We start from the raw sequence: 23,163 nt of genomic DNA on the forward strand, positions 1-23,163 counted from the left end.
AAATAAACCTTAAAAAAAAAAAAAAGGAAGAAAAAAAAGAAAAAGGAAACAAAAATTAAGATGGGGACTGGAGAGATGATGACTGGGTAAAAGTGCTTGCTACCAAGCCTGAATTTGATCTCCAAGACCCACATGGTAAAAGGAGAGAACTGACTTCCTGGATGTCCACAAATGCACCATGGTACATGTATGTGAACAAGAACACATACATACACTAAACATAATTACACACACACACACACACACACACACACACACACACACACACACACAAAATGGTTTATAAGTGAAGAAAAATTTTAATCACTTCTAGTAAGCTAGAAGATGACACTATGTATATATACACAAATTTTAGTCAAATTGTCTAAAGAGACATTTAGTGTAATTCAATGTGAAATAATTCATTTAAAAAGAACATGCTAATGCTGGATGAACAGTGTATGCTTATAATTCCAATACTAGGGGCAAGAAGATTGAAAGTCCAGGGTTATATAGTCAGACTCTGTCTTAAGAAAAAATAAATTCAGTTGGGCGGCAGTGGTGCACGCCCTTAATCTCAGCACCTGAGAGGCAGAGCCAGGTGGATCTCTGTGAGTTTCAGGCCAGCCTGGTGTACAGAGCGAGATCCAGTACAGGCTCCAAAGCTACACAGAGAAATCCTGTCTCGAAAAACCAAAAATAAATTAATGAATAAAATCCAGATTTGTTTCTATTTTTAATTAACAAAAGAACCAGGCAACCAACCAAAAGCAGCACTACTGTGATGGTTTTTCTCCACTGAGAAACTGCTTTCTTTGGTTAACTCATTCCTACACTAAAAGCTTCCTGGAAGGGAAAAAAAAAAGGATAAAAATTCAATGAGCAAAAATTTAGCAGTAAACAAACAAATAAGCAGCAGAGCGGACAGATCTCAAAAGTGATATAAAAATTCTCAAAGGTAAAGAGGACACAAACAATATATCAGGAAAAGAAAAATCAATAGAAGCAAAATTCAGAATTCTAAGAAGACACATCAGGCCCAGAGCGATGATGCAATCTTGGTGTTTGGGAGCCAGAGGCAGGTGGATCTTTTGAGGCCAGCATGGTCTACAGAGTGAGTTTCAGGTCAGCCAGAACTACGTTTTGAAACTGTCTTAAAAAACAAAACAAAACAAAACAAAACAAAAAGACCCACGTATACACACCAAAATGCCATGGCACTAAAGAGATACCCATTTTAACAATTCTCAATGACAACTCTGAATCTGAAGGACAGAGAATAAAGGTGTTTATGTGTAGGAATCAACAGAATTAAAGAAAAATAAAGGCTGGTTTTGACTTCTATTGGGCAACAATAAGATAAGGTGATACTTTTCTGCAACTTCAGTGTTCTTAAGGAATAAAATCATTATTACCGTAGAACTTTATACCACACTGAACAAAAACATCTTCAGATATATAAAGACTCATGTCTGTAAAATGAATAATAATAGGGAAATATGATCTAGACAGAATGGATCACGGAGGGATGAATGCAAGAAGTGAAGCCACAATCAATTTCATTGTTAGGAATGTAAGTTTTGGATTTCACTGTCCTCTCACCCACTGTGAGAAATGTTATCTTTAAATGTTTTATGATAAGAAACTTGAAAAATCATAATAAATATATTAATTCTAGGATACTGGCTATTAGGTATTTTTAATGAGAAGACTGAAGAACAGGCCAATTTAAAATAAATTAAAAAAAAAACAAACCCAAAACACCCTTAAGGAAATCAAAGGATTACTACAATTTTTTTTTTTTTTCCTTTTTGAGACAGGGTTTCACTGTAGCTAACCCTGGCTGGCCTGGAACTCAAGAGACCTGCCTGGTTTTGGTTCCTGAGTGCTGGGATCACCATGCCTGGCCCACTACTGTTTCCCCACTACTTTACACCACCCCATCTCCCCCAGTTTCCAACAATCTGGGTATTGCAGGCCGTTCGGTGGTCTCTATTCACAATGCACCAGCAATAATCCCTAGGTTTTGATACCCAAAAAATATTTTTAGGGGCTGGAAATGTAGTATAGTAGATACAGTGATCACCCATCACATGTGAAGCCCTGGTTCACTCCGTAGATACACTGTCCACAAACCAAACCAAACGATGACAACAACAACAACACAAGTGTGTGCACACGCCTCTTTTAGACATTGCCAAACGATGGTCATATTGTATGTGAACTGAAGGCCAACAAGAAAACAACTCCCTGGTGTACATGAGAATCATCCATCTATAGACCAAACGATGGTCATATTGTATGTGAACTGAAGGCCAGCAAGAAAACAACTCCCTGGTGTACATGAGAATCATCCATCTATAGACCAAACGATGGTCATATTGTATGTGAACTGAAGGCCAGCAAGGAAACAACTCCCTGGTGTACATGAGAATCATCTACAGACCAAACGATGGTCATATTGTATGTGAACCGAAGGCCAGCAAGGAAACAACTCCCTGGTGTACATGAGAATCATCTACAGACCAAACGATGGTCATATTGTATGTGAACCGAAGGCCAGCAAGGAAACAACTCCATGAGAGTCATCTATAGGGCTTTTGTACATATTCCTGGGACAAGGATGAAAATTGATGGTAAGTACTTGTCTCACATTTGCAAAGCTCTGGTCTCATCTCCAGTACTAGAAAATAAAAACAACAAAAAAAATCTCAACAGATTCCCAACTTTTCTGTTGAGGATGTCATTAATACAATGACTGAGATAAGCCTGGGAATTACATTTTATGCATAAGATCATTATATTTTGAATTAGGCTAAACAATAGCTACTTAATGACTAAAAAGAATAAACCAACCAGGTATAATGGCACATGCCTTTAATCCCAGCACTGGGAGGCAAAGGATTTCTGCGAGTTCAAGCCCAGGCTGCTCTACTACATATTGAGTTCAAGGCCAGCCAGGGCTACACAGTGAGACCCTGTCTAAAACCCAAAAAGAATAACAACAACAAACCAAAACAACAACAACAAAAAAAACCCCAAAAACCCAAAACCACACCAAACATACAAATTCCCAAAAGAATAAGCCCCAACCCAATTCCTCCCATGTCTCAGTTTTTTGTTTTTTGTTTTGTTTTGTTTTTTCAAGACAGGGTTTCTCTGTGTGGTTTTGGTGCCTGTCCTGGATCTCGCTCTGTAGACCAGGCTGGCCTCAAACTCACAGAGATCTGCCTGGCTCTGCCTCCCGAGTGCTAGGATTGAAGGCGTGCACCACCACTGACCCACTTTGTCTCAGTTTTTCCTGGTCCCTCACCTAGTTCACTCTGCTTGTAAATGTAGCTGTGGTACCATATGAACATTAGTTAATTTGATGTCATCACTTAATCTTCAGCTACTTACATTTGAAATTTAAATTTCATTTACTTCACAAAACTTCTAAGGTGCTAATTTATGAACATCTTTCTGGAATATTCTGAAGTTGCCAAGGAAAAATTTCCCAATCCTTAGAAAATAGGAAGGGCCATTCAAAGGAGGTTATACTGGTTGAGCCCTGTAGAAACACATGCTTTTCAACCATGCTATTACAAAATTCTTCATCAAAAGTTATGAATATATGATAAATATTTTGAAAACAAACCCTATTTAATTATTAACACTAGCCAGGTGGTGGTGGCGCACACCTTTACTCCCAATACTCAGGAGGCAGAGCCAGGCGGATCTCTGAGTTTGAGGCCAGCCTGATCTACAGAGCGAGATCCAGGACAGGTACCAAAGCTACACAGAGAAACACTGCCTCAGGAAAAACAACAACAACAACAACAACAACAACAACAACAACAATAACAACAACAACAACAAACCTAAATATTAACACTAGGGCTGGGGGGATAGATCAACTGGAAAAAAAAAAAAAGGGTAGGCAGTTCCTGAGGAACAAGGAACAACACTCAAAATTGTCTGTTCTCTGGTTCTCTCTTTCTCTCTCTCTCTCTAAACTACTCCCTCCTCCCAAAGAAAAGGGACAAAAGTAACAGATGTACTACTTATACAAGTTCTCATTTAAGTGTGGGATTATTTATTTACCTGATCACCCCGTTTCAGTCCTGCATCAGCAGCTTTGCTCCCAGGTTCTACTCCTTCAACAAAGACACCGAATCCCTTCTCACTGCCTCCATTCAGGCTGAAGTGCAGCGGGGACTCACGGGATGCCTTCTGTAGCACAACTTGCCTCCACTTAGCCTTTGCAGCACAGGCAATATTCAATAACCTGAGGTGACCATTCATTTTCTGTGAAGCAGAGAAGATTAAAATGTACATTTATATACCTATTCTTACAGGCTTTGAAAAATTCTACAATGGTTATGATTAAAAGCAAAACCCACAAACTACAGAACATGCAAGCTAGGTAAACAAAACTGGAAAGGGTACTTCCACCCCAGAGCACTCAACAAAATTTCTTAACAGGGTTTTAAAAGACTTTTAGATAATGAAAGATTTTTCCTGAATCTTCTCAATTCCTACTGTACTATCTTGCATACCTCCTGGTTGAAATGGAGTAACTTCCTTTCTGAATATTGTCTAATACTCAGATACATTAAGTCTTTTGTAAATTCAATAATATTCTAATTTGAAGTTTTACTCCTATTTTAATATTCAATTATTTTCAAATAGGTAATGAAACATGTTTGTGAATATGGTATGGCTCTAATAAGCCAAAGATTTTTTTTCTTCCAGGGCAGGAATCAGATTTTACACTTGTATACAGTACCTGTGAGTGGGAGATTTCAATAAATATTTGATTATTCATTGGGGGTGGGGGAATTCCATGACTCAATCTTTCCTTCCAGTGTCTCTCTCTCTTTTTTTTTTTGGTTTTTTCGAGACAGGGTTTCCCTGTGTAGCTTTGCGCCTTTCCTGGAACTCACTTGGTAGCCCAGGCTGGCCTCGAACTCACAGAGATCCGCCGGCCTCTGCCTCCTGAGTGCTGGGATTAAAGGCATGCGCCACCACCGCCTGGCTCCAGTCTCTCTTAAATAACTACATACTGGTACTGCAAGAGCTAAATGATGTTGGTGTGCCTCAATGGTCTATTAGTCAAGTTCCCCAATCTCTGTTCATGTTTCCTCATTTTGCACAAGGCAGATACGCTGCAGGAAAGTCTACAGGAACTGAGGGGTAAGAAAGGGACCAGAGCTGTCACTTTCTTCCCTCTGTGTTCAACTCAATCTACTCTGGGAAATATGCTCCTGAGTATTTTCTCAGTACCAGTTTGTCTTCAGTTGTTACATTCATTACCTCGTTGTAGTCCTCACATACTCTCTCAGGACTGGAGACTACCATTTTTTTTTTCTTCTGGTTTTTCAAGACAGGGTTTCTCTGTGTAGTTTTGGAGTCTTTCCTGGAACTCACTCTGTAGCCCAGGCTGGCCTCGAACTCACAGAGATCCGCCTGGCTCTGCCTCCTGAGTGCTGGGATTAAAGGTGTGCGCCACCACCACCCAGCCCATTTTTATTAAGATCTAAGGTATAAAGCTTAGGCAATCTGTTCAAGTACAGAGCTCTAACCAGATGCTAGCTCTAAAACAGAAATGAACATAGAGGGTATATAGTTTTTTATTGTGGTGAGGAATTCCCATCCTACAACATATCTGGGAGAAGATGGAAATTGTTCTGAGTTGCTGTTCTTGCTGAGGGAATAGGGAGAACCCTGAATTATGAAAACAAATTCTTACTGTATCTTCCAGATTTTTTTCAAATTCTTCTAGAAATTGAGTCATAGCAGGATCACCTTCAAAATCATTAAAATGATTATTTACCCATAAGAGTACAATCCGGGTCACCTGTGGAACAGGAGAAGGCATGTGGTTATGTGACGCATTCCTTCTGTCTGGCTAGCCACTCTTGGGCTTCATTTTACACAAAAGGGTTGTTCTAACAGAGAGGCATGGTTTAGTTTCCACATATGTTTCCTTTAGATCTGAAAGAAGATACAAACTGGGATGTGTATTTCCCTTAGTGTCTTAAACACAAGCCCATGTCTGTTGTAAGTGCAGTCAGTCATTTCAATTAGAACACAACATTAAAAGTATTTCTACAATTAGGAATGCACTTGACCAAAATTTTCAAGAAAAACCAATCTATAACTTCATTAAATGTCGTCAAATTTTCAAAGTGGTTAGTTTATACTGTCCAACAGGTTAAGTAAGAAATTAAGACATGTGGTTTTGAGTGGACTTCCATATGTGCAATCATGATGAACATATGCTTGTTGGTCATGTATAAATCTTCTTCAGAGAAGTGTTTACTCCAGTCATTTGTTCATTTTTCAATCACGTTGCGTGTCTTTCTGCCCTTCAGTTCTAAGTTTATGTATTCTGGTTAGTAGAGTCTTATCAAATCTATGATTTGCAAATCTGTATGTTGTTTTATTTCTTTTTTTTCTGTTATTCCATTTTCATATTTGTGTGGGGTAGGCATGTACAGGTCTGAGGTTGATGCTGGGAATCATCCCCTATCACTCTTATACCTAATTCACTGAGTCTTTTCACTCAGTCAATTCACTGACTGACTCTCAATCAAACCCAGAGTTTGCTGATATGGCTTGTCTTGAAAGCTAGTTTGCATAGGAGAACCCCATTTTCACCTTCTGAGGCTGGCTGCCATGCCCACCTGGCATTTACATGGGGTCTGGGGACCCAAACTCCCATCCTCAACCTTACCCAGCCAAGTGTTTTAATCACTGGGCCATTGCCCAAAGCCCCTACCTTGTGCTTGATAGTACTTTTTGATACAGGAAAAAAGGTTTTAATATTGGAAGTTCTGTTTCTCTCTGTTTTTTCTTGCTTGTGCTCTGGGTGTCACATCTGCAGAACTATTGCCAAACTCAAAGTCAATTAGTCTAAGAGCATTATAGTTTTAGTTCTTAAAAAGTATTTTCATTATTAATTACTGTGTATGCTCATGATGTGTGTGTGGATACACGTGCCATGGTGTGTAGTAGGGTGAGAGGACAACTTTGTGGGCTGGTCCTCTCCTTTCACCTGTATGTGTGTTCTGGGGTTTGAACTCAGATCTCCAGGTTGTTATTCCTCAAAATCCACTCACCAGCTTCATGCTTTATCTATCTGCACAAACTGCCATGGTTCCTGAGTTTACAGCTGGCCCTATCACAGTCTTATTTCGGTTTCGGATTTCTAGTTTGTATGCACTTTCCAAGGCATTGAGAAAATGACCAGACACATGTCTACACTCACTAAGTTATTTAGGTAAACTTATTTTTTTTTTTCATAAAAATAACAACAAAAAACCCATGTGAACTATAAAATGCAAGTGTATGCTAATAAAATTTAAAGGTTAAAGTTCATGTCTTTTATAGTTATAAACCAACCTTATCCCTTAAGCTGTCAATCTTAAACCATTCCAAAAGCTTGATCCCAACATCCAAAGGACTTTCAAGAAATGTCCTGTAAGTTAATAGGAAATCTTCTATATATGTTGGGTCCACAATAGAATGTTCTTCTATCAAATGCATGATCAGACGCTCAGGTGTTGCCTAAAAATCCAATGAAACAAAAGATTAAGACAAAACAGGCCGGGCGGTGGTGGCGCACGCCTTTAATCCCAGCACTCAGGAGGCAGAGGCAGGCAGACCTCTGTGAGTTCGAGGCCAGCCTGGACTACAGAGCGAGATCCAGGAAAGGTGCAAAGCTACACAGAGAAACCCTGTCTCGAAAAACCAAAAACAAAAAAACCCCAAACAAAAAAACAAACAAAAGACAAAACAAAACTAAAGGAGTCAAGTATCTCCCATTATTCTCCTTTAAAGCCTACTGCTGGGAGAATGCAGTCTTCAGATCATAATTCAGAAGCAGCCAGAGGCTTAGAGCTGAGAAATGGTAGAGGGGTAAGCCCCCAGCAGCATCTGCTCAGCTGTGTTTGTTTCTACTGGCATTTCATCACCGCAGGGCCTAGGAAATTTACTGACTTATCCCTTGTATGGGCTGTTATTGTTACTTCTGCTACAACAGGGCATGTAATGACTGTCCAAGGCAAAGGAAACAGAAAGAAAGAAGAAAGTCGGCCAGACAGTGGCGGTGCACACCTTTAATCCCAAAACTCAAAGAGGCACAGGCAGGTGGATCTTTGTGAGTTTGAGGCCAGTCTGGTCTACAGAGCGAGTTCCAGGACAGCCAGGGGTACACAGAGACATCATGTCTAGAAAAACAAACAAATAAATAACAATAACAACAACAAAAAGAAGAAAGTGAGCAAGAAATCTTTCTTCCACATTTAATCCACCTCAAATTCTTTTCTGTCCCACGCTACAGGAATAATATACAGGTATTTACTCTTCTAGACTTCCTGCTTGCTGTGTGTGAAATGACTAAACCCCTTACTGTTTGTACATTTAGCATTTCAAAGATTTGTCTACCTCAAAATTTATATGTGTATGTATATAAAAATAAAATACATGAACAAACATTTCCTACTGAGTTTCTGAATCAATGTTAAAAATTTATTAAGACTTTGAAATTTAAAAAAAAAAATTTATTTGTCACGTGGAGGATAGAGAATAACCTTGAGTATTGTTCCTCAAGCACTGTCCTTTATTTTTTTGAGATAGAGTCTCACTAGCCTGGGATGTGCCAAGTAGGCAAGGCTAGTTGGCCAGTAAGCCTTACAAGCATATGCCATCATGCCTAGCTTTTTGAAGAGTGAGTAGGGTGAGGTGTGCATGTGTGAGATGTGTAGGCCAGAGGATATCATCTTCCTCAAACCGTATTTTTTTTTTTTGTTTGTTTTTCGAGACAGGGTTTCTCTGTGTAGCTTTGCGCCTTTCCTGGAACTCACTTTGTAGACCAGGATGGCCTCGAACTCACAGAGATCCGCCTGCCTCTGCCTCCCGAGTGCTGGGATTAAAGGCGTGCGCCACCACCGCCCGGCCCTCAAACCATATTTTTTTGAGACAGTCTTTCACTCAACCTGGAGCTCACTAAGTGGCTGGATTGGCTGGCTAGAAAGCCATAGAAACCCTTGTTTCTGCCTCCCCCAGTCCAAGAATTACAGGTGCTCATAATCACACCAGTCTTTTAAAGAGATCTGAAATAAGATCCTTGTTGCTTGCCCAGCAAACACTTTACCAACTGAGCCATCTCTACAACCTCCTATGCTTGGTTTTATAAATGTGGGTTTTGGGGGTCAAACTTAGGTCCTAATGTTTGCAAGGTAAGCATTTTATCAACTGTACTACCTTTGCAACCTAGGTTTGCTACCTTTTCAAAAGAATAAACAGAACACACATAAAAAGAAAACAAATATTAAGTTGGATATTAAAAAGCAACTGTAGGGGACAGATAGTTCAGTGGTTAAGAGCACTTGCTACTGTTGCACAGGACTTGGGTTTGGTTCCCAACACCCACATGTTAGCTCACAACCATCTCTAACTCCAGTACTGGAAGATCCAATGCCCTTTTATGACCTCTGTAGTCATGGCACACATGTGGTGCACACACATAAAATTTAAAAATCTAACTGTGGCCCTTAAGTTCAGACTTCAATTTGCTGCAACTATACAAATAATTAATTGATCACAACATCTATATAGGAAATACACATTAATACTGACAATGCTGTTACCTTAGAATTTTTCCCCCCAAGGGCACCCAATGCTAACAAGGTACATAAATCACTTCTCTTGAAGGCACTCAGGAGTAAGAAAGACTTTATATCCTACTTATGGCATAGAGACTAGAAGTTAGTCCTCTTTTTTTCTCACCCTCAAAAATATTAAGTCTAAGATTATCAAAATGGGTTGATTATTTAGGCCAATCATGGTCTAGGAAATTTATGTGGTTTTAGGGCTTACAAGCTAAGTCAGTGTGGTAACTGGTCAACCTTAAAGGGAGAACATCATTCTGTTTGTCTCAATCAGTAGACAAGAGTTCCTACAGAGTCTGGGATATATATTCAAAATTATCATGAAGAGGTATGTCACCTATGTCCATACTAGTAACCAAGAAAGTGGGATACTTGAAGAGGTTATCCCACTCTGGATAATCTCCACTTGGATGAAAGGTAAAAGACATGGTTGACACGGTTATACTGGTATGGTAGGGACTGGTTAAAACCAGCAAATAGCCCGGCGGTGGCGGCACATGCCTTTAATCCCAGCTCTGGAGAGGCAGAGGTAGGTGGAACTCTGTGAGTTCAAGGCCAGTCTGGTCTACAGAGCAAGTTCCAGGACAGGCTCCAAAGCTACATAGGGAAACCCTGTCTTGAAAAACCATTAAAAAAAACCCCAAACAAACAAACAAACAAAACCAACAAAACAAAAAACCCAGCAAATAATTAGGAGAAGGTATTAATATACATTGAAGTAAAACACTAGAGAAAAGTCTGTAAGACAGTACTAGAATTGTATCATATAAACTCATGGTTGTATAATACAAAATTGTATATGTGCATTGATAATTAACATAAATACTTGTTTTTTTAGTTCAGACTCATGAGAGGCTGTAAATATAGAGTGAATTCCCAGATCCTGGCTTATAAATGCTATCCTCAACTGGAAAGATCAAGAACTTTCTGGAGAAATGGCTGATTCCAGAGTAGGAAAAAAAGTTCATGATAATCCTTACTAACTGCCAGAAAGTGCTCAAAGAATGATGGGGGTATTTTAAAAGAATACAAGAGTCAGCCTGTAGAGCACTGGTTGGCATCTCAGAGAATTCTGAGCATTAGAATAATACTAATGCAAGGGAGTATGACACGTAAGTCCATACTAAGCATAAATTAAATGACAGTTACTAATTATAAGAGAAATTATAGAAGGAAAACACCATTTTCAGCAGGAGTCATCACAGGTGGGAAGAAGTTTGCACCTAGATCTTAATATCCACAAACTAGAGGCAGTATACTGATAATCATCTCAGAACATCTCTTCATCAGGTACTCATCAATTATGAAGTGTCACAAATAATAACCTTACAGTAAAAAATCCTGGCAGATGGACATGAGGTCATCAAGGTTAACTTCCCTAGAGGAAGGTCTGTCAACACTGCACCAAATGCAAAGAGAAGAGTGTTAATTACAGTGGAATTCCTTTATGTAAAACATGACTGTAGTTTGATAATGGGTAAACTTGACAGGATGTAAGACATGGTTTCTTTAGGTCTGCTGGGGATATGAATAACAAAGAAAGACCAAGCAACTCAAGCGGACCAAAGTGGCATGACAATGAAATACAACCAAGAATGAACCCAGACAAGAAATGAAAATGCAACATTACTGGGACCACTGGTGAGAATCGACTAGGGACCTCAGGCTGCCTCTATTATCTTAGCAACATGCACTTCCATACTGGGAGAATTCTAAGATGTTTATGTAGGAGTGCTCTTGCCTTTTTTTTTTTTCAGCAATGTTAAGACATTGCATTTGTAAAACGTCTTAAACAGTTCAAAAGAAGACTGATGAAAATGGGGCAAAGGCAATGAAATATTCAAAGTAGGGGAGTCTGACTCAGAGAGCTGTCTGCATCGTTCTTGAAACTTTTCTTGGTGTTAATGTGCACATGGGTATTTGCAGGCCAAAGGTCAATTTCAGATGTCTGCCTCAACTGTTCTCCACCTTGTTTTGAGACAGGGTTTCTCACTGAACCTGGAGTTCACCAATTCAGCTAGACTGGCTGGCCACTGAGATATGGGACCCTACTGCCTTTGCTTCTCTACCGCTTCAATTACAGACGCAAACCAGTGTGCCCAGTTCTTTACACGAGTTCTGGGGGAAACAAACAGACTCAGGTCCCTATATTTGCACGTGTGAGACAAGCCCTTTACTAAACCAAGCCATCTCTCCCTATTCTAGTTCTTAAATTTTTTCTGTAAGTCTGAACTACTAAAAAATAGGGGTCTTGCTGTGCGTGGTGGTGTATGCCTTTAATCCCAGCACTTAGGAGGCAGAAGCAGGCAGATCTCCAAGTTAGAGGCCACCATGGTCTACAGAGTGAGTTTCAGGAAAGCCAAGGCTACAGTTTGAGAAACTGTCTCAAACAAAACAAAACTCAAAAATGTAAACAAAAAATAGGGATCCTTGCCAAAGACAAAATAAGTAATATGCATTAGCTTCTGTATTCTATTTATATATTTTCCTTTCTTCTTTTTTTGAAAGACTCCTGATCCCCTCGTCTCTACCTTCTCAGTGTTGGGATGATTACAGGTGTGCAACCACTACATCCAGCACACACTATATTTACCTTTACTACACACAAAGCTTATACTAAGAGACAGCTCTAAGAATTCAATACCCAAGAGAGAACTGATATGACATCAGACTCACATGCTACTAAGTTGTTTATTTGCCAACTAACAACAACATACTTTTTTTGTAAACAAGGCTAGCTTAAAAAGAGGCACATGTTGCCGGGCGGTGGTGGCGCACGCCTTTAATCCCAGCACTCGGGAGGCAGAGGCAGGCGGATCTCTGTGAGTTCGAGGCCAGCCTGGACTACCAAGTGAGTTCCAGGAAAGGCGCAAAGCTACACAGAGAAACCCTGTCTCGAAAAACCAAAAAAAAAAAAGAGGCACATGTATGTATTTTCAACTATACTTGCTTTACTTTGTATGTAGAGGTTTTCAAACAAGCAAGAATGACAAAAAATATAGGAGATTAAGACAGAGAAGGGAACATGGATATTGCTGCTTTGACTGTGATTATGCTAAAGCTTCAGATTTACCTCACTCAGTCCTAACTTTACTTCCTGTATCTCTTTTATTTTCAATTAAAGTAAGGTTCAGAGAAGCCACAGCTTATTTCAATGCGAGCAGGAGCTCTGCATCTTCACTGTCTTTGTGGCTAGTTTTGAAATTTCCTGTTCCTGTCTATCTCTAATACTGCTTGATTTCTTTTCTTAAGACCAACACCCACCATCAAGCTTATACATTTAAGAAGAAATGATTTGGCCAGTATAATCTAAAATAATATTGCATCAATTTGGATATTAAATGGCAATAAGTATCCATCATTCAAATGTGTTATAACCAGCTGGAAAAGGGACTTGCTGAATCAGACATCAACATATTAGTGAAGAATTTTACATTATTCAAAAAAGTAGTTTAAAGCCTTTTTATTTTTAAAGTAAGATGAAAGATTTGAATGAAATTTCAGAATTAAGTCAAGCTGGGCAGTAGTGGTGAATGCCTTTAATCACAGCACTTGGGAGGCAGAGACAGGTGGATCTCTGAGTTCTAGGCCAGCCTTGGTCTATGAGCAAGTACCAGGACAGGCAGGGCTACACAGAGAAACCCTGTCTCGAAAAACCAACCAATCAAACAACCAAGCAAAAATACCCACCTTGATTACAATGTGTCCTTTCCTGGTTCCACTCCGGTCTAGTTCTCGGTGCTCATGTACCATGACAATTTCTCCCTCCTCCTCAACTTTATGGGTATTTTTTTCCACATGATTTAAAATTCTCCAATAATCCTGTTGTGCTATACAGACAAACTGTCCAAGAACAACATGGGGACAGTTAATGAATCTATAGTACATAAACACATCACTATGTACCAAGGCAGAGCACAAAGGTAAGAAGTCAAGAGGCATCAGTTATTTCTTATTCAATTTGTTCAACCCTAAACGAAAATCAAGGCAAATAATTCACACACACAGAGACTAAAGTGGAATCGTCTGAATTCTGCTGTAAAAGGAGAAGTGACCATCCACTTCTCTTAAACAGACATTATGCAAAGAAAACATGAAGCAGGAGTAAGTCAGAAACAAGCAACTCACAAGTTCCTATTTCCTTTCTTCTTTGAAAACAGAAAGAGCCTGAACTGGATAATTAGACTCTAAATGTTCAAACAAACCAACAATTTTTTGGGATCATTCTCTTAAAAATTTATATTTTGCTCAATTCAACAAAATTGGAGACAGATTTATAAAATCTACTTTCTCTTGTCAACTGTAGACTAGTGAAAATCCTAATTCTCCACTAAAGCTGTTTTCCTTCCAGGAAGAAAACAAAAAGCAGTCATTTTCAGTCAAAGGATGAGGGAACACCGAGCAGAAGTCAGCTTACCTGACAATCATCGACCTTGGTCCTGACGACTCCATGCATGTATTGCTTGTCCAGAGTGGGGACAATTCCAAAACTATTTCCCATGAAGAGATTTTCAATTTTCCCATCTGGATGACTAATTTCTACAGTGCCATTTAAAATGACATACCAGGAGTCAAGCTACAAAGGAAAATAAAGGTGTTAGAACCTTTTAAAAAAGACAGTTATAAGTTAACTTTGAACAATTTAGCAAAATATATAAAATACATCACTTAAAAAAGACAAAGGAGACCTAGCTCTATTATTCAGTAATTAATCATCAACTCTCTGCTTTGTCTACACAAAACAACTAGTTTCTTTCACTTTCTTCTTTTAGTCACCAAAGGACTTTCAGAACTGGCCAATTTCTCTGAGGCAAAAATACTGTAATGTTTAAGAGCATAATTCTTGTTTTAAAGATAATTTATTTTATGTGCACAAGTATTTGCCTACATGTATGTATGTGTACAACATGTGTGCCCTAGAAGGCCAGATAAGGGCTTCATAATCCCTGAGGCTGGATTTACAGACAAGTGTGAGCTGTCCCCTGGGTGCTGGGAACTGAGTCCCTATCCTTTTTAAAAATACCCAGTGCTCTCAACTGCTACGTCATCTATCAGGAGCACAAACTCTTAGAATCTTAATCCAGACCCTGTCACTGAGCAGCACAGTGACTTTTATCAAGTTATTTAAGGCTTCAGTTTATTGCTAAAATGACTATAAATAAAGTAATGTAGAACTACTGAAGTAGATGGTCAATTTAATACAGATCACATACTAAGAACAGTACATAACATACAATCATTCTAATAACTCACAAAAACTATCAAAAGTCTGAATCTTAAGTCACATGTAACAAAATATCCTAAAGTTGTGCTTATATTAAAAAACATTCTTCATTTAATAGGAAAGAGATACATTTTTATTATATTTTATTTTTGGAGTGTGTGTGTGTGCCACAATGTTTGTGTGGAGGCAGGAGGACAAATACTGGGAACTGGTTCTCTCCTTCAACATGTTGGTACCAGAGATGGGATACAGGTCAGGCTTGGTGGCAAGTACCTTTACCCATGGAACCATCTTGCTGGCCTGGGAGATGATATACATAACACATAATACATACATAGACACATATTTTAATTTTAAAGATTTAGTTTATGCATATGAATGTTTTGCCTGTATGGATGTATGTGTACCACGTATATGACTGTTGGATCCCCTGAAACTGGGGGTATGGATGGTTGTGAGCTTCCATGTAAGTGGTGGGAATTGAATCTGGGTCTTTTGAAAGAGCAACAAGTGCTCTTAACCACTAAGCTATCCCTCCAGCCCAGAGTTATATTTTTAAAGGTATGCTGTGTATCAGTGAAAGAACACTTACTCTTTAGTAGCCACCCCTTCTTATTAGACTAAACTTTCAATGCAATTTAAAAAACACCTAGGACTGCCAGTTCTGAGTGGTAACAAGAACAATTTTTTTTGGAAAGTCTATTTTTTTTTTTTTGTTACCAAACTACAAAACACGGTAGGATTTATAGATTATATATAAATTATTGAGAGCGAGACTGTCTTTTCCCATCATATTCCTATGTTTACAGAAGTACCTAGCAGGAAGTTGACAAACAATGTATTTTTGTTGTTGTTGCTGTTTGTCTTTTTGAAACGAAGTCTTTATGTAGCCTTGGCTGTCCTGGAACTTGTTATATAGTCCAGGCTAGCCTTGAACACAGAGATCAGTCTGCCTCCCTAAGTACTGGGGTTAAACGTGTGTACCTTGCCCAACCAGACAATACATTTTTGCTAATAGAACTGTAGAATTAGAGAACATAAAAACCTGAAGAAAAGAAAAGCTGCTTAAAATCCTATTGTCTACAGAGCTTTTATTTATCGTTTGTGCACATATATATATATATACACACACACATATACATACATACATATATATATATATAAAATTATAAGATGCTGAAATATATTTAGATTATTCTGCCTTTCAGTGTATATATTTTTACATGTATGTAGGTAGATGTGTCTGTGTATGTGGAGACCAGAGGTAAACCTCAGGTGCTGTCCAACCTGGTTTATTTTTGCTTGTGTATGTGTGGGTACAGGTACACATATGTGCTGGCTGGCATATGTGAACATACTCATTTGGAGGCCAGAGGACAACCCCGGCTGTCTTTCTGCAGATACCATCCATAACTAATTCTTTTAGAAAGGGTCTCTTAGGCCTAGAGCTTGCCAAACAGGCTTAGCTGGTTGGCCAGTGAGCCCCAGGGATCTTTAGGTCTCCACCTCCTCAGTGTTAGGTTTACAGGTGCATGCCATCATATCCAGCTTCTGTTGTAGTTTCTGGGGACCAAACCTGGGTCTTCACACTTGGTGGCAAATAATTCACCAACTGAGCTATCTCTCCAGTGCCTTTAAAAACAAAAACAAACTACACTCATCTGTCTCCTCCAACTTCCTGGGGATAGATATTCTACTCATTAGATGCACGAACAAAACATGTAAATAAGGCTGGAGAAGATCTCAGCCCCCGAAAGAATTCCAAGCAATTTAAGAAAAGAGTGTGAGGGTGTGGAGTACACAGCTCAGTGGGACATCACTTGTCCAGTATACTGGCTGGATCCCCAACACCACAGAGAATGACTGAGAATGCACTAATCTTTTATCCCATGGTTATGTGTTTATCTGGCTAGCTATTGCTTCTTCTTAAACTGTATGATGGCATATTCAGTTCTTTCTATTACAAATATGTAATGAGCATCTTTAGATATAACTCTTGAGATTTTTTATTATGTTCTAAGGAGAGACACCAGTTAAGTAGAATAACAGGTTAGAGACTGTCAATACAGTACGGCTCATATCAAGAATTTCTAAATGAATTTTCAGAAATGTTAAAACAATTTACTAATAGTAAACATTGGTAATTCACTTCTCAGCATCAATCTTACAGTAGTGTTTTCCAGTCCCACTACAGCAGGGGTTCTCAACCCATGGGCTGCAACCTTTTCACAAGGGTTCCCTCGGAACCTCAGAAAACATATCTATTTACATTACAATTTATAACAGTAGCAAAATTAGTTACCAAGTAGCAATGAAAATAATTTTATGGTTGGGCGTCACTACAACATGGGGAACTGTATTAAAGGATGGTAGCATTAGGAGGGAAAGACAACGAACCAAAACAAAATACACACACACACACACACACACACACACACACACACACACACACACAAAAAAAAAAATAAAAATAAAAAACCCAGAAACAACTTATCTCTTCAAAAATTTACTACCAACAAGTGGTGATGGCACATTGCCTTTAATCCTGGCACTTGGAAGGTAGAGGCAGGCAGATCTCTGTGAGTTCAAGGCCAGCCTGGTCTACAGAGTGAGTTCCAGGACAGCTAGGGCTACACAGAGAAACCATGCCTTGAAAAACCAAAAAATATAAAACCAAACAAAAATCCAAACAACAAAACCAAAACCAACCAACCAAACAACAATAACAACAAAAACCTACCTTGACTCAGCATTCACTTAAAATACTTTAAACTCAAAATCTTGGATTTATACAAGCCTAAAGAAATTAATGATTTATTTGCTGACCTACCTCTTGCCCATCTTCAAGAATAACAGCCCCAGCCTGCTCCACTACTTCAAAAATCATGACAGAGCAGAGCTCTCTCCTTACAGACATGGTCATGTTTGCAAAGGCAGGGAGCTGGTGCATGAACTCAAGCAACTGTTCTATAAGAAAACAGAAATTCTAGCATAAAGATCAAGGATACTACTTTAACATACAACAAATTCTATAATTCAATATTCTATTAGGAATCTACTCAGGAACTTATATTGCTAAAATAAGAACATCAAGATAGATCACGTCACAACCATTCATATAAAAAAAAAAAAACCAAAACAACCAAACCAAATAGGGGCTGGAGAGGCAGCTCAGTGGTTAGGAGCACCAGCTGTTCTTCCAGGGAACCTGTGTTCGATTCACAGAACTTACATGGTGGCTCACAATCATCTGTAATTCCAATTCTGGAAGTTCTCACACTCCCTTACTGATCTCCATAGCACTGCATACACATGATGCACAGATATACATGCAGGTAAAATAAGCATCACATTAAAAAATAATTTTAAAACCCAGTTATTTAGAAGGTTATATGTGTGCACATACACACTGATAGACTGTATGTATATTTATCCTCACATTATAAATACAGGCATATTGAAAGATATCATCATTCAGAACACTCAGAGAACCAGGAAACCACACAGGTTCAAATGAAGCTGTAACATCTGTGATTTGCATAGCTGGAGATGGCACCTGATTGGTGGTGCAGTTTAGTGCTGCTCTTTGATTTGCAAAAACCCTTTTGTCTAGAATGTTCTTTGTCTTAATTCTACTGGTAAATGTTAGTCGGTAACTTAGGAATAACTAAAGTGAATTGTACCTCAAGATTTATTACATCAACTACTTAACTTCTTACTAAATGCTTATGAGTCTCTGAAGGTATTTTTTGGTAAAAACATATGGTTAATAAAGATAAATACAAGGGAAACACACATATATCCGCAGTTAAGTTAAACAAGCTTCAACAGAAATGATCACACAAGAATCTCACATGTAATCAGAATGAAATAAACTTCAATTTTAAAACTTCATGAAACTAGCATAGTGTCTATGCAGACATTTTCAGCATGAGTCCAAACAGTGGTTATTTAATAATACTCTATCTTTATAATGGCCACGAATGCTCAAATATACTGATCATTTATATTGATATATATTATATATATAGCAATCAAATATACTGATGAAGTTATGACATTTTTTTACTAGCACTGACTTGTAATGTTAACAGCAATGATTATAAAAAGAAAATCTAAAATCTTAACTGAACAATAGCAATATGTAATGGACACTAAGTAAACTTAATTCCTTAAAGACACATCAACATCTTCAGAATTCAAATTTTCAATTAAAATAGATTAACTAGTTCTGTTAGAAATATGTAAAAAGTTTTATCTATAGTTTTAACACAGACACACAGACACACACACACACACACACACACACACACACACACACACACACACGAAGGTAACACAGATATATCTGAAATTGATTTAAAAACTACTTCATAGACTCTAGGCACAACTCCATAGAGCTTTAAATGTCTTATGAACATAAATAGAAAAATCAGTATCATGAAATTCATGGTTTTATTTTATAAACACAGCAAGTCTTAACAATGGTTCTCAATGAGCTGACATCTTGATATCAATGTCCAGGTATAGTCTTTCACAAACATTGTCTCAGTTTTGCATGGTGTAATGGCTGTGGCAGAAGTGATGATGGTCATAAAAGACACTGGAGCAGACTCACCCTTGAATTACCCACACTAGAGGAGATCTACTGCCACGTTGTTAGGGTGAATAGACAGGCTACAAAAGACTACATAACATAGACCTGAGGTCTTGTGCCAGAAGCCTTGTGCGTAAGTCATCTTGGACATATTCTCATGCACTCTAGTGAAGACTCAGATGACTGAAGTCTGTATATACATTCCGACTATGAAATAATAAATGTATGTTGTTTTAAGAAGTTAAGCTTTGGTATAGTATGTTATGTGGCAACAGACTATTCTGCATATAAGGTCAAAAATGCTTAAGTTAACGTATGCATTTTATTTTTATTTTTTATTTATTTATTTTTTGTTTTTTCCGTGGAGTCCTGGTTGGCCTTGAATACAGATATATTTCTTACCAACGTCATCATCAGTTTTGTCTGCAGGTTCCTTTTCAAGACACTCTCGAACAAGATCTCTACCCTGCAGTGGATCTGTTCGATCAATCTCCTCTTCCTCATCCTCTTCATCCTCAGAATCAACAGGTCCTTCTGGAAGACGTGTTAAATCTACATCTCCTACTTCACTTTCTGTAGCCTACAGAAAGAAATTTCAATGAATCATTTCATGCTAAAAATACTATACATCACACTGTAAATTGACCAAAATGGCCTTAAATGCCAAATATAAGGAATTCAGCAACAATGGAAAGATACTTATTTATAAAACATTGTTCTACCTAAAATGCAGGCCTATCTTTCTTCTGCGTTATCTACATGATAAGTCAGATCTAGTTACGTATAAGACACAAACATTATTAAATGTATTAGTAACTGTTCTCCAATAAACATTTGCTTTTCCTAAAGCAAAGCTTTCTAAAACAGATGAACCAGTACCTTGTTAATACATGCTGTTTATTGTGAAAAATGTTATTCTTTCATCATAAAGATACAAAGTCTAGTAGGACAGGTAATCATGAAGATTAAGAGAGCAGGAGTTTGAGAAGAGGCACAATAGTATTACAAAGTACTAACACTGACATAAAAACCAAAGAAACATTATCACTTTCTAATATATCACTGGGCCTTAAAAACATTGCAAAGAGCAAAGATTATTCAAAGTAATTTCTAAAATCAACCTAACAACCACAACTTTGATTTGGAAACATCAATGTTGAATATCTTTGGAAGTAATAGGTTTTAAGAGCTGTCATTCACAGAAAATGAAGATATCTTTTCAAAAGTAAAAACTGATTAGGTACTACTTTTCAATATTAAAGCAGTCACAGAAAACAATGAGTTGAGCACAAGAATTCCATAAAAATAAACATAAGCATTCAAAGATGAGTACTAGTGAAGGTTATGACAGGCTCACCTAGAGCTTACATTCCTCCTGTCCTCTTTCACAGTCATTTATTCTCTATATTAACCTCCCCCTCCCCAGGGAACATGACCGAAGAGGGGGCAGAACCAGACAACGGGGAGGAGTGGTCTGATATACTTCCTTTGTATATAACATGTTGTACTCATGAACTCACATCAGTGGTGGTTACCTACTATACAAGATCAAAGCACTTAAAATATCCAGTATAACGTGGTATACTTATTTAGAAAAGTACTTTGGAATAAAATTAAAAGTCAGTGTAAAGGAAAAATAGTCCAGCGTGGACTGGGGAGTTGCTCCTAAGGTCCTACCCATAGCTGAGGAGCTATAAGGTGGGGGGAGAGGGAGTCACTTTTCTGAGGGGTAGCCACTGGCAGGTTCCTTGTACTGCAGTAGATAATCTCACAACCTTGTACACATGGGCAGCACTAATAATGCTCAAGCTCAGGACATATGGATGTGTGTGTGTGTGTGTGTGTGTGTGTGTGTGTGTGTGTGTGTATGCACACGGATTTTTTTTCCCCCAAAAGAGGAAGAGAGACATAACTGGAGGGAAAGCCATGGAGAGGTGGGAGGAAGGGTTGGGTAACAGTTAAATAAGGTGAATTGTGACCATCAATGAAAAGTTTCAGAGTAAAAAATATGAACAAAATTAAAAACGAATAGGAAGAGAAGAGGCAGGAAAATGAGAAGGAGAATTCTGAGTAAGAAAAGCAGAGCCAGAAAGAGGAATGAAGCAACAGAAATACAACATACCAGACAGAGAAAGAAAGAGTACCAGTAACAGTATCACAGAGAAAGATGGAGGAAAAATAGGCAAACCACAGGGTGTGCGTGCCAAATGACCAGAGACAGGACAGGGTCTGCAAGTACAGACTCTCTGCCGTCAGAAATCTTTCCACTTTGTCTGTGGGTCAGCACATTATTCTTTTGGCCTTTGTTAATTCAAGTTAGGGCTCTGGTAACAACTCAGTCTTGTTTTATGCACAATTTATACTGCTTCTGGATTCCCACAAACCTTTAAGTGGTTAGTAATCCACATTAAATACACAACTTGAGACCATTTAAGACTAGAAAAGCTGGCTTTAACAGTCTGCTGCTATGGTCTAGACCCAGTTACCCTCTTTTCCTTTTTGAGACAGGATTTCACGTTCCCAGATGGGCCTCGAACTCAAGACTTGTATCCAAAAATGCCCTTAAATTTCTGATCTTCTTGCTGCCATTAGGGATTATAGATAGAAAAGCGCTACTATGCTCAGTTTATAAAGTATTGAGATTGAACCCAACATGTTAGGTAAGCACTCTAACTGAGCTACATTCCCAGATCTCTCTCCCTTTTCAATAGTGGTAAGGATCAAATACAGGGCCACCCAAGGCTCTTCTAGCTGAGGTATACCCTCAGATCCGAAAAATTGTTTTCATTCACTTATTTTCATTGTATGTGCATGAGTGTTTTGGCTGCAGGTATGGTAAGTGAACTGCATGCATGCCTGGTGCCCTCAGAGGCCAGAAGGTGGTACCAGATTCCCTGGCACTGGAGATAGTGATGGCTACGATCTGTTATATGGGAGCTGGGAACCAAAACAAGTGCTCTAACACCCTCAAATTTTTCTTTGTTTCTGTTTTTGTTTTGTTTTGTTTTTGTTTTTTTTTTTGAGACAGGGCTTCTCTGTGTAACCTTTCTGTCCTGGAACTCACTTTATAGACCAGGCTGGCCTCAAACTTACCTAAAAATTCTTAATAGAAAGAAATCTTAACTTCAAGATGACAGTACTCGGAGGTGGGGTCTTTGGGCTGCCATAAACTCATAAAGTTATTAGAACCCTCATGAATGGGTAGTACCCTAATGAAAGACCAGAGGGAGTTCATCCAACCTTTCCTCCACATGAACAAATAGCTAGATAGTGTCATCTATGGACCAGAAAGAGGTCTTTTGCAGTATACCAAGTCTGTCAGTACCTTAATCTGGAACTTCAGCTTCCAAAACTACGAAAAGAGAATTTCTACTGTTTGTAAGCTACCCAGTGAATGACATTTTATTATACCAGCTTGAATAGACTATACTGCTTCACAAAGAAGAAATCCTATTCTGTGACTACCAAGCACTTGTAAAGCAAAAATAAGGACTCTTGTTAAGGAAGCATACACTATAAAATGAATAGATGAATAAATTTAACTGGATATGGTGGCTCAGGCTCACAATCCTAACATATGAAAAACTGAATCCATGAGTTCTATAGACCAGCCCAGGGTATAGAGAGGGGTGGGGTGGGATGGGAGGGTGGCACTGTAAAAAGAGTAAATATGAAGATTCAAACAGAAAAGATTGGCAATGGGCAAC

The 23,163-nt window shown here is 38.5% G+C and overlaps 1 protein-coding gene across 17 annotated transcripts in view; it reads right to left on the reverse strand.

Moving 5' to 3' along the window:
- Positions 1-23,163, reverse strand: part of Rapgef6 (Rap guanine nucleotide exchange factor 6) — a 186,915-nt gene that overhangs the window by 67,203 nt on the left and 96,549 nt on the right. For 16 of the 17 annotated variants that reach the window (XM_052757753.1, XM_052757739.1, XM_052757743.1 and 13 more), the window contains 7 exons: positions 19,859-20,036; positions 17,690-17,826; positions 14,053-14,211; positions 13,326-13,478; positions 7,366-7,530; positions 5,711-5,818; positions 4,063-4,266 (listed from right to left, as the gene is read on the reverse strand). In XM_052757753.1, the coding sequence (XP_052613713.1) occupies positions 4,063-4,266; positions 5,711-5,818; positions 7,366-7,530; positions 13,326-13,478; positions 14,053-14,211; positions 17,690-17,826; positions 19,859-20,036 (1,104 nt within the window). Of the gene's footprint in view, positions 1-4,050; positions 4,267-5,710; positions 5,819-7,365; positions 7,531-13,325; positions 13,479-14,052; positions 14,212-17,689; positions 17,827-19,858; positions 20,037-23,163 lie in introns of those variants that run through there. The other variant, XM_052757755.1, reaches the window with a different exon arrangement.

The sequence above is a fragment of the Peromyscus californicus genome, unplaced genomic scaffold (genome assembly GCF_007827085.1).
Source record: "Peromyscus californicus insignis strain IS unplaced genomic scaffold, ASM782708v3 Scaffold_3__1_contigs__length_106647218, whole genome shotgun sequence".
NCBI lineage: Eukaryota > Metazoa > Chordata > Mammalia > Rodentia > Cricetidae > Peromyscus > Peromyscus californicus.